The sequence below is a fragment of the Urocampus carinirostris genome, chromosome 12, assembly GCF_059441175.1.
Source record: "Urocampus carinirostris isolate Australia breed hairy pipefish chromosome 12, RoL_Ucar_1.0, whole genome shotgun sequence".
NCBI lineage: Eukaryota > Metazoa > Chordata > Actinopteri > Syngnathiformes > Syngnathidae > Urocampus > Urocampus carinirostris.
In genome coordinates this window covers 504,816-517,311 of record NC_142360.1, presented here as the reverse complement: position 1 = coordinate 517,311, position 12,496 = coordinate 504,816, and the positions used below count along the sequence as shown (strand labels likewise).

General features: G+C 42.0%; 1 protein-coding gene across 1 annotated transcript in view; it reads left to right on the top strand.

The window, feature by feature from the left end:
* Positions 1 to 12,496, top strand: part of tmprss9 (transmembrane serine protease 9) — a 30,044-nt gene that overhangs the window by 7,227 nt on the left and 10,321 nt on the right. Inside the window, exons 9-13 of the mRNA XM_088350153.1 lie at positions 663 to 801; positions 1,519 to 1,804; positions 5,158 to 5,271; positions 5,340 to 5,508; positions 6,763 to 7,025. Coding sequence (XP_088206279.1) covers positions 663 to 801; positions 1,519 to 1,804; positions 5,158 to 5,271; positions 5,340 to 5,508; positions 6,763 to 7,025 — 971 coding nt within the window. The remainder of the gene's footprint in view (positions 1 to 662; positions 802 to 1,518; positions 1,805 to 5,157; positions 5,272 to 5,339; positions 5,509 to 6,762; positions 7,026 to 12,496) is intronic.

Sequence of the window (12,496 nt, the reverse complement as noted above, 5' to 3'; positions counted from 1 at the left end):
GAAAGATCTTTCTTAGAAGTAGTGTCAGCTCCGATGCCTTGCGCACATTACAGCAGGGTTGAGAGGAGACACGACCAAGTTGTTCTACTACTTCTCAAACAAACTAAAAATATGATCGGTAACAAAAATGCTCACACACCCTGAGCCATGCTACCTATTACGGCCAAACTCTCCAGTGCCCCGCGCACATTACAGAGGGGTTAAGAAGAGACAAGAGCAAATTGTGCTACAACTTCAACAGAAAATCAAGATTCTGTATATCCTGATGAAGGACGTCAATGCTTTGAATCGTTTGAAAAAGTGATGTTGGCTCCAATCCCTCAAAGACAAAATTTGTTTTCCAAATTGAAATGATGGACGAGCTTTTCAGTGCTTCATGCACGTTCCGGAGAGGTAAAGAGGAGAAACAACCAAGTTTTGATTTTACTTCCATAGAAAATAAAAAAATATTCTTCTAAAGAATGTAGCTTCAAATAAAGTGTGCTGAATGAATAATATAGTGTGGCTGCAAGTGACTTATCATCAAGCCTTTTTTTTTTTAAATAGGGCGGATATCTGTGACATAATTGGTCGATATCTGTCTGATAGCTATTAACCCAATAATGATTGTGCAACAATTGCATTCATATCACAGCAAATCCACTCACTTGTCTTTCAGCCAGAACGCCTTCCACTTTACAGAAAGCAGTAGTGAAAATCATCGACTCCAGGCTGTGCAACAAACTCCCAGTGTACAGAGGCTCAATCACATCCAACATGATGTGTGCCGGATTTCTGCAGGGAAAAGTTGACTCCTGTCAGGTGCGGGCCACGTGGGCTATGCTCTTTGAATGTTTTTAGGCAGAAGGTTCAGTAACTTATTCCATCCTCCTTCTTTCTGCATGATATTCTCATTCAAATAGGAAACTGATAAAGGTTTGGGCTGTTTTGTGAAAGCACACACAGTTTTTAATCTGTGTGATTTATAAAGGCAGAGGGTTCAGTAACTTATTCCTCCCCCTTCTCTATGCATATTATTCTCATTCAAATATGGAAACCAATAAAGGTTTGGGCTGTTTTGTGAAAGCACAGTTTTTTTTATCAGTGTGATTTACATAAGCAGAGGGTTCAGTAACTTGTTCCTCCACCTCCTGTCTGCATCTTCATTTAAATATGGAAGAACAACAACAGAGGTTTGTGTGTTTTTTTTGTCGAAGCAGACACTGTTTTTTTTCCACCTGTGAGATTTAGAAAAGGCAGAGGATTCAGTAACTTATTACCCCCCGCCTCCTGTCATTTTTTGCATGCTATCCTCATTAAAAATTGAACTTATAGAGTTTAAGAATCTGTGTGAATTTGAAAAAGTCAGAGGGTTCTGTTACTTATTCCTCCAGTCTGTCTGCATGTGATCTGATTAAAATATGCAAACCTGTAAATATTTGGGTGGTTTTCTGATACTAGGCGATTATATTCAATTTGAGGAATTCCAAAAGCTTCACACACTTTTTCATATTACTGTAAAACGTTTTGTATTTCCAGGGAGATTCTGGGGGCCCTTTGGTGTGCGAGGGGGCCCCAGGGAGATTCTTTTTGGCAGGGGTGGTGAGCTGGGGTGTCGGATGTGCCCAGATCTACAGGCCTGGGGTTTACTCCAAGGTCACCAAACTCCATAATTGGATTCTTAGCCAGGCGGACCCCAGCTTGGTCCATTACTCCCCAGAAAAGGACCTCATCGTTCCAGACACTGTTGCAACAGCAAGTTCTTCTTATAGTCAACCTTCAAGAATGCTTGACGAGGCTCTGCAATCTGAACCTAAACTTCCTGGTACAGACAAAATAAAAAAGGATCAAAATTGATCTATACAGTATTCCCACGATTTTCTGGGTCTATTAGTTCAAAAAACACCATATTAAGTGAACCACATATAAAAAACGTAACACAATCAGTTATTTGCATGTATTATTACCTACATGGAGTTTCTCTCATCCGGGTTATTTTTGTGCTGCAAAGCACTATAGGACTTGTAGTACAGAGACAAACGATACAGGCAAATTCTGGCCAACTACCAAAAAAAACCCCTTGTGTGCGTTGACTTATTTCCCTGGAAAATTTTAGTTTTGTTTTCTGCCACCAAGGGGAACATTCCACATTGTAGAATGGCCCTCACGCCTGCAGCCATCCATGTATAGTGGCCGTCACGCCTGCATACATCCATGTAAAGTTGGGTCACGCCTGCGTCCATCCATTTAAAGTGACCGTCACGCCTGCGTCCATCCATTTAAAGTGACCGTCACGCCTGCATCCATCCATGTACAGTGGCCCTCAGGCCTGCATTCATCCATGTAAAGTGGCCCATCAGGCCTGCATCCATCCATGTAAAGTGGCCCATCAGGCCTGCATCCATCCATGTACGGTGGACGTCAGGCCTGCATCCATCCATATACAGTGGACGTCAGGCCTGCATCCATCCATGTACAGTGGACGTCAGGCGTGTGGGTACTTTATTCATCCCCGTAGGGAAATTCACATTTCCAGCAGTATTCTTGTGTTAAAAAATAAAATAGATATGGAAAACAAAAATACCCAATATATAAAAGGGGTGGCTAAACCGGTCCTGGAGAGGTGATGCCAATTTTCAGCTTGTTAGCAGGCTTTGTGAGAGCTTGATAATGATCCAGGTGATTGGAATCTCCTGTATTGGAGCAGAGAAACCTCCAAAACATGCAGGACGTGCGGTTCTCCAGGACCGGGTCACCAACCCCTGCAATATAACGAGTGGAATAGAGAGTATTTATATAGTGCTCCGAAAAGACACTGTAATAAAAATAGGGTAATATGCAAATGTAGGGTTGGGGTTTAATGTGGGCTTTTACTCCCCCGGGTGGAGTTAAAGAGCCTAATGGCATGAGGGAGAAATGATGTCCTTAGTCTGTCCGTGGAACAAGACTGTGACAGCAGTCCGTAGCTGAAGCTGCTCTTCCATTTAGAGATGATGCTGTGTAGTGGGTGTGATGAATTGTCCATGATTGACAGCAGCTTGTTCAGTGCCCGTCCCTCAGCTACAGTTGTCAGGCTGTCCAGCTCTGTGCCCACAACAGAGCCCGCCTTCCTCACCAGTTTATTAAGACGAGAGGCATCCTTCTTTTTAGTGCTGCCTCCCCAGCACACTGCCGCATAGGAGGGGCCGCTTGCCACAAGAGTCTGATAGAACATCTGCAGGAGCTTTTTGCAGATGTTGAAGGACGCCAGCCTTCTGAGAAAGTATAGTCGGCTATGTCCTTTCCTGCATAGAGGTTCTGTGTTGGCAGTCCATGTCCAGTTTATTGTCCAGCTGCACACCCAGGTATTTGTAGGTCTGGACAAACGCTACACATTCTCCTTTGATTGTTACAAGTTCCGGGTGAGGTCTAGGCCTCCTAAAGTCCACCACCATCTCCCTGGTCTTGATGGTGTTCAGGTGCAGGTGGTCAGCGTCGCTCCATTAGACAAAGTCCTGGATCAATTTCCTGTACTCCTCCTCCTGCCCACTTCGGATACATCCCACGATAGCAGTGTCATCAGCAAACTTCTGCACGTGGCAGGACTGAAAGTCCAACGTATACAGGGTGAACAGGACCAGAGAGCACGATCCCCTGCGGCGCTCCTGTGCTACTGACCACAGTGTCATATGTATGACCCCCCTGTCTCACATACTGGGGTCTGCCTGTCAGGTAGTCCGTAATCCATGCTACAAGGTGTGAGCCTACTCCCATCTTTGTCAGTTTACCACCAAGTAGCAGAGGCTGTATGGTGTTGAATGCACTGGAGAAGTCCAAAATAGTAATCCTCACAGCACCCCTGCCTCTGTCCAGGTGAGAGAGGGATCAGTGCTGCATGTAGACTATAGCGTCCTCCACTCGCACCTTCTCCTGGTCGGCAAACTCCAGAGGGTCGATAGTGTGGCGGACCTGTGGCCTTAAGTGGTGTAGCAGAAGCTGTTCCATGGTCTTCATCACATGTGATGTCAGGGCGACCGGTCTGAAGTCGTTGAGTTCATCAGGTCGTGGTTTCTTTGGGACTGGGATGATCCAGGATGTTTCCACAGCTGGGGGACCCTCCCCTGTTCCAGGCTAAGGTTGAAGATGCGCTGTAGAGGGTCTCCCAGCTCCAACACACAGGCCTTCAGCAGTCAAGGGGTACTCCATCTGGATCAGCTGCCTTGCTGGGTCGCAGCCTCCTCAGCTCTCCACACACCTGGGCTGCAGTGATCTTGAGTGGGAGGGTCTCCCCCTCCACGCTGGTGTCCAGAGGGGGAGTAACAGCTGCAGTACTCAGGGGTGAGAACGAGTGGGGGTGGTCAAACCTGTTCAAAAAGTTGTTCAACTGGTTAACCCTCCCACATCTCCTTCCACGGCCGCACCCTGCTTAGTGCTGCAGCCGGTGATGGTCTTCATCCCTTCCCACACCTCCTTTATGCTGTTGTTCTGCAGCTTTCTCACCAACTTCCTCCTGTACTGCTTCTTCGCTTCCCGGAGCTGGACCCTGAGCTCCCTCTGCACTTGCTTTAGCTCCTGCTGATCAAAGGCCCCCCTTCTTCTGGTTCAGAAGGCAATTGATGTCGCTCGTGATCCAGGGCTTGTTGTTGGCAAAGCAGCGTACAGTTCTTACAGGAACAACAGTGTCCATAAAGAAATCAATGTATTCAGTAGTGCAGTTTGCCACCTCCTCAATGTGTAGCCGTTGTCACAGCTGTATCCATCCATGTGTAGTGACTTCACAGTTGTATCCATCGAGTTAGAAACCCGGCCTGACCCGTGTAGTGGACGTCACAGTTGTATCCATCCATGTGTAGTGGACGTCACAGTTGTATCCATCCAAGTGTAGTAGACGTCACAGTTGTATCCATCCATGTATAGTGGTCATCACACTTGTATCCATCTGCATACAGTGCAAGCCGCAAATGTATCCATCCATATACAATGGCAGTCACAGTTGTATCCATCTGTATACAGTGGTAGTCACAGTTGTATTTATTCGTATACATTGAAAATCTAAGTTGTATCCATCAGTATAACGTGGATGTTACAGTTGTACCCAGCCATATACAGTACTGTATAGTGGATGTCAGGAATGAATCAAGGGAATACTGTATTATTTTTTTTTTAGTTTTCAAACACTTTTCCTTCATTTGTTTTTAGTTTCCAACTGTAGTAACAGCTTCCAATGTAGCACAACTTCCTGCATCAACAAAATTAATCCAGAATGTGATGGTGTCCTCGACTGCCCCAACCAATACGACGAAAGACATTGTGGTGCGTTGAAATATTTGATACATTTCGGTCCAAGCATTTTAGGTGATCTAATTTCTTTTTCTTCTCAGACTGCGGTGAGCGTCCTATGTTGGGCTCTAATCGAATTTTAAGTGGGGCCACCGCCCGCAGGGGTGAGTGGCCTTGGATCGGCAGCCTGCAGTACCAGAAGCTCCACCATTGTGAAGCTACACTGGTTCATATCAAATGGTTGCTGACTGCCGCACATTGCTTCAAGAGGTAAGAAACGTATTTTACTGGATTTAAGGATGAAATTGAATGGACTGTTACCAGTGTTGACTAAAACAGCAGTACAATATAAAGACAGTTCAGCTCCATGCAGAGGATCAGGAAAATGTCTATAGGCATTTGGGTGGTCTACATGCAGGCAATGGTCTTGTACTAGGATCAGAATTTTGATTTTTAAAGCAATCGGCATGGATCGTTTACATGCAAAAAAAAGATGTTAGACATGTAATTTGCCCATCATCTGATTACAAAGGGCAAGTTGAAGAAACGTCATGACGGAAATAGACATTAATTTTGCATTTAACTCTTGATATCAAGTTATATTTTATTCATTCGTTCATTCATTCATTCAATTAAGTACCGTGCTTGTTTTCCCCTATATTCAGTTCCATTGCAATTTACGCTCGAACGTGGCTTGCAGAAACTGATTTACACTTAACAGGGATGAACACAACTCTCGAAGATTTCATTCATGTCACTCAAGAATTCAACAAAGTACTTGTTTGCTTCCTGCTCCAAAAATAAGCTCCTCTAATGCGTATGGTGTTTGCAAAATGTGCTTGTACGTGGCCTAAAGTATCGACTTACACTATACACAGGCGGACACAACTGTGGATGATTTTATTCATGTCACTCTGCAAATTACATTAAGTACCCTGCTTGTTTGCACAGATTTCTTCAATTGCCACGTCTGGTTGGTCATACGTGGCTGGCCAGAAGTATGGACTTACACTATATCTGGATAGATGCAAACAGAGCATTTTTGTCATAGGGGCAGAAAACAACACGGAAACGTATCGGGGAAATGAACCAATACATATGGAGTTTTTGTAGTGAGTGAGACAGTTTGCGTCTATCATGTCTGTATTACAAGGCCCACAGTTCTTTGCGGAATCGAAATATTCCGGACGAGGAAACAAAGTGAGAAGAAATCGGATTATTAGAATGCATGCACAAGTACTGTAATTGTGAATCAGAATAAGGCTTGAATCGAATGTCTGAAAGTGTTTGCATGGCTTTTCATAATCGGATCACTAGGAATCGTTCTTATTATTGCCTAAATATAAAGGTACCTAGTGTTGGCTATCTGGCGGCGGTATAAACTAACTATTTGCAGGGGATCAAGAAAACGTCCATGAGCTCAAGTTTGAAAAGTAAAACAAAAAAAGAATGACTCTTGTACTGCTTTTTTAGGTCAAACATTTGTCTAAGATCATAGTCGATTGTTACTGTGGCCCCTCCCAGTGACCCCAGCCCTGCCAACTGGGCAGTAAGCCTTGGCTCCGTGCTACGTTCGAGCGTGGCAGCCGTGGTCATTCCCATCCAGCGGGTTATCATTCACCCCTTTTTCGACAAGACCAGCATGGACCACGACGTAGCCCTGCTGGAGCTCGTTATCCCGGTCCCCGTGACCCCCACTGTCCGGCCAGTTTGTCTACCTTCGGTGGCGCACCGCTTTGCGGAAAGTGCCGAGTGCTACATCTCAGGATGGGGATTGATGAAGGAAGGTAATTGTGAATTTTTTGGGGAGCTTATCTCACAAGTATTGAGTGATTTAATATTATGCCCTACTCACACCTGCCACACCAGTCGCTATTTGGATTTATTGGGGGCACCAGGTGTGGCAGGGGTACTTTTTGATGGAAAACTGCACGACCCCAATGGCGTCCAGTATCCAAAATGTTCTATCATTTTGGCGTTCAGTTGCCTCAAACCTCAAATGCACGCAACACAGAGGAAAACGTCTAGAAACATTTACAACCGCCTTGTTTTTGCCAAGATTATTGATATAATATATTTGAGGAGCAAAATGGTAGGTTTGACAATATTTTATTCAACATTTACAACTTTAGATGTATCAACTTTTTTACTCTCAAATCAGGTCCGCTATTTTAAAAAGACGCGTCTCCCATTTTGGGACTTCTTTTTTCCCCACCTTTTTTTTTTAATGTGAACGTTCAATTCATGCACACATTTCTTTTTCATAAAAATTGAGATAAGTGATAATAAGATACCAACAATCTTTGTTTTTACTACACCCATTTTTGGCAAATCACTAAGTACACAATTGACGAAAATTAAAAAAAGCAATGTTCATTCAGTTATGATAAATGTTTTTTTTTTTAATATAAATCCGTCTTAAGCAATTATGTGCATACAAAATCTGTCTAATAAGTTTTTTTATGATCACTGCTCTCCCCTTGCTTGCGTGGGTTTCCTCCGGGGACTCTGGTTTCCTCCCACATTCCAAAAACATGCATGTCAGGTTAATTGGCCGGTCCAAATTGTCCCTAGGTGTGAATGAGCGAGTGAGTTTTCTGTCTTTGTGTGCCCTGTGACTGGCTGGCAACCAATTCAGGGTGTCCCCTACCCACTGCCCAAAGATAACTGGGATGGGCTCCATCACCCCGTGACCCTACTGAGGATAAGATACAGATAATGGATGGATGGATGATCACTGCTTTGTTTAAAGCTCTTAAAGGGATAGCATTTTAAACCTAAAAATGTGCTCTTAAATGCTACTAGATTTTTTTTTTTATCTGAAATGTATCTTTATCCATTTTGAAATACAATTTTAACTATTTGGTTACCCCGACGTGATGCAAGAAGGGTAAAAAAGTCTGGGACAGAGTCAGGAACTCAGGTCTGGGACCCACGTCCACACCACGTAACGACCTGAAAGGAAGCCACAAGTCCGACCATCTTTCCTCTTGGCTCCATAGTGAAAAAGGTAGGCAGAATCCTTTTCAAAATTCTGCGCATTGGCAACGCTAAATTATAAGGGGAAGGAGAAGCGGAACGGCGTAAAAGTATAATAGTTTGGACGTTAGTAGGGTGTAAAATCTGGGATTTACCTACTAGAATAATTATTCTAGTAGAAGGGTGTGGCTTCGTGGTTGAGATACGGTTTAAAATCTGGGATTTACGTATCGGTGTGGAAGCGGTGTGAGTGTGACATTTAACTGTTCTGCGTAAAAAGTGTCTGGGACGCGCACGGGTGGATTTCAATATGGCGTGTGAGAGGAAGTGTGATAGTGGTTTCGGGTGTGGCACGTCAGACGAAGGGAACGATGTGTGGTCGGAGATTAATGGTCACTATGCGAAATTGGAAACTCAGTTAATAAGTGGGATTGAGGACAAGAAAATGAAGAAGGAAAGGGAGCACAGTCAGAAGTTGTTTTTGAAGTTAAAGAAAGACGAGCTGTTCCGAGGAGAGCCCGGAACATGGGACATGTCAAAGTTGGCACGTTGCGGGAAAAGGAAAGTAGAATGTCGACAAACATTCGAGACATAAGGGAGGAGAAAAGCCACGCAGGTTGGAGGCAGCGTAATAAGTTAGAGAGAGAAGTGAAGAGATTAGAAAAGGATAGACGTGGCATACATCAATTGGCAACTATTGCAACTGCACTGGCGGCGATGAAAAAGAATGTACGATTGAAGTGAAGGAAATGACTTAGGCAATTGGGAAAGTGGAAGCGAAGACTGTGTGGGTAAGAGGAATTTATCCACAGTTGCCAGAGAATGGACAGTCACGGCAGTATGTGTTTGAGCCGCCGCCGTACCCGACCTCGCCAGTAATGGCCCCAGTAGTCACACTGGGTGGTGTTAGGGTTAATATTTTCGTAATAGGTTAAACTGGAGTGATCAGTAAGAGAGGCAAATGTAGTTTTAGAATTTATTCACTGCAGTGGGCAGACGGATTCAAAAAGTCTCACCGTCTCACAAGTTTCCCGCGTTGCAACCAGGTTTTGTTCAAAAGCGTGCGCATGCGCAGAAAGTATCAAAGACGTCACACATACGTCTACGGTTCAAAGTTCGCACATGCGTAGTAATAACAAGCGACGTCATATATATCTTTCGGTTCAAAAATAGTACAAAACAGCAGAAAACGAGTTGTAATATAAGTCAAGCACATCAGGATTATTTGTAACATAGAAGACAGAGAAATACACAATTAACTAAATATGATTAGCTTTGACATTTCCCCTCTGTTGTGGATTTCGAAGGATATCAGTGATAATACCAAAGATTTTCAAGTTAACACATCATTAAGAAATACAACAGGTTAGTAGTTTCGTGGAGGGGCGAAAAACCTTCGTAAAGGAAAAAATTCCCCTCCTCCCACCTCATTTCCATGAGGTCGAGAGTGTTTCTTATGCTAGAAAACGTAGTAGTAGTAATGAGCGATGGTTAAAAACACAAAACAAAGAACCCTGCCTGTGCGTTGGTCTCCACAGGGCCTGGATGACTTGGTGAACGGGACTCGATTAGCTTACCCGCTCAGATCTTCGCGTGTGCAATGGGGAGGTTTCCCTTTAGGGATAAGTCCTTTTAGACAATGTTGTCTAAGTCCATTTAAATTTGGTGTATGGGAACTGATACCAATGTAACAAAGCAGTCCGCAAAGTCCAAAATTTTCAACATTACGATAGAAGAAATTGAACCTAATCTCGTTTCTTCCCTCAATTGTTAGGATTCTCATTTTGGTACTTTTACGACCACCATTTCTCTAGATATCATTGTAAAATCTGATGCATATTCTTTCGGAAGAATAGATTAGGGCACTATTGGCAGCTTTTGATGCTGTTTTTCATGAGCATGGGCACCGTAAGGATCCCCACACCTCCTGGCGTGATGATGATGTGTGCTTGTAGATGAGGTGACACCATCCAGTTGTCCACATTGGATTGCTCCTCTTTTCGGATCTGGCAAGTTAGCTTCTTCCCTGAGATGACAACGGCCTCCTGCGTCGAGGCGGACGTGTGTAGGAGACACAGCTGATGGCGCGAGTGCTAGCACACTCCCCAGAATCCTGACCGCTGTCCTTGGAAAGAAGTTAGGTTTGACGCTCCCTGTGGGCTGACAGAACTCCATCATCTGATCAGCAGGGGTCACCTTCTGTATGGATGAGAAGCATAAATCAATACCATAGAACTGGATATTCAGGGAAAGCTGTAGTTGGGGAAAAAAGGATAGTAAGGACTTAATTTTTTTTTTATATTATTAAATAGATTGTGCTATGCTATTTCTTCCCCCCTCTTGAGACTTCATGGCTAAAAACAAATTAAAAAAAAAAATCATTTATAGATTTGTATAATTTCTCAAGTTGTCTTTATATTATTATAAGTGAAAATCAAAATCCCCACTATAAGATGCCCTATCCATTTTGAGCATTTTATCCCAAAATTCTAACTAGAAGATAAACAATTTATTTTTTAAATTGTCAGTTCTAAATTTCAAATTTTGCTTTTTCACTAAATCTAGTCACTGAATCAGTTTAACCATTATCCTTGTCAGAATCATTTACCCTGATTTGAGTGTTTTCTCTTTTGTAGATTGACCACATTCGAGAAAAAAAAAATTGTATGCACTTTTTATTTGCATTTTCTTTTGATTTTCAATGTGTTATCTTGCTGTTGGCCATTCCCCTCGAGGCAGATGACCAGGATAGATTGTTAAATTGTTAATTTAACCCAAGAAAAGACGTTTTTATTGTTATGATTCACCCTTTATTTTGCCTTTTGTAAAAATCATAACCTATATATTATCTTTTCAGTAAGTAAATTTGTTCAAAATAACAGTATTTTGCAAAGAAAGCAGGTAATTCACGCTCAAAGTGAATGATTTTGCCAAAAATGAAAAATACCATCCCAAAATGTTCTCAATGTGGGCGATTTTCTAATGGTAAACGGTTATTTTAATTGATTTTTGTTAATCAATTTGACAAACATTGTAAATTTTGTAATATTACAACATTTCTTTTGTGTAATATTTTTCTATCCGTCCAAATTTCGTAATTTGAATCTCAAAAAACAGTTATATGGAGAGCTTATTCAGAAGACAATTTTTCATCAATTTCGGAAAAAACTAGGTTTTAACTTATTTTTTACTGAATGTCTCAATTTCCCCCCTGAGTTAAAACCTAAGTTCACAATCTATGAATAGGAGTGAAATCAGACACATTTATAAATTTGCAAGATGAATTTATCAATCTTCCTCAAATACATTTACACTTTGTATTAACAAGACTCTATATAACTTCAAGCAGACGCATTCTTGAATGTTGTTGTCTTTCAGTCTTTTGATTTGCTTATTCCACATCACATTCACCATTTGAATGTTGCTTTTGGCCCATCAAAAATAGTTTTTCAAAAATGTGTCCATGTCAAACACAAAATGACTTTATTGACTTTTTTGTCAATTTCACTGGTAACGACTGCTGTCTGAAAAGCAGTTGGGATGTGCCCCATCACTCCCTTGATGTCGTTGTTGATGAGCGTAGCTGGGATGTGCTCCATCTCACTCCCTTGGCCTCGCTGTTGATAAGCGGCGCAGATAATGGATGACTGATGTCTTTGGCTCTTTCAGCAAATGATTTTTGTCCATGATTTCTTTTTGACAGGGTGGTATGTCCTTTGAAGAGTAAATGGACTTTCAAAAAGAAAGGAGAGTCTTTTTGTGGAATTCACTGGCACTTAAGAGTCTCGTTAATTCCATTGTGCTTACGTAGTGGGATTTTTTAGTAAATTGGCCGGATTATTCAATGTCTTAAATTTTTCTCTAAATTTAAGTACTAGTAGACATTATCTTAGTTTAATCAATTTCTATTCATTTATTTCCCATGCAATTATTCTTAAATTAGCCCGATATGTCTCAAAATCAACTAATCCGTTATTTCCTATGGCCCTCTTCAAGATTGATCAGTTTCTCATTGTCTTCTAAAAATGCTCTTACATAGAAACCGTTTCCTTTTAACTTAACCAAACCATAAGTCAGTATTTGTTACACATTTGTTTATCATTTGTCAATCGTAACACTCAATCTAAAAAAATTCAGTGTGTAATCAATTGTCCTCCCAATTTCCTTTGGGCTAAATTTGTCAAAATTCCAAATTCTCACACTAAACATCAGAAATCTCAAAAGATCAACAAAAAATTCTCAAAAAAATGCCAAATCGAACTTAATGTCATAACTTCTC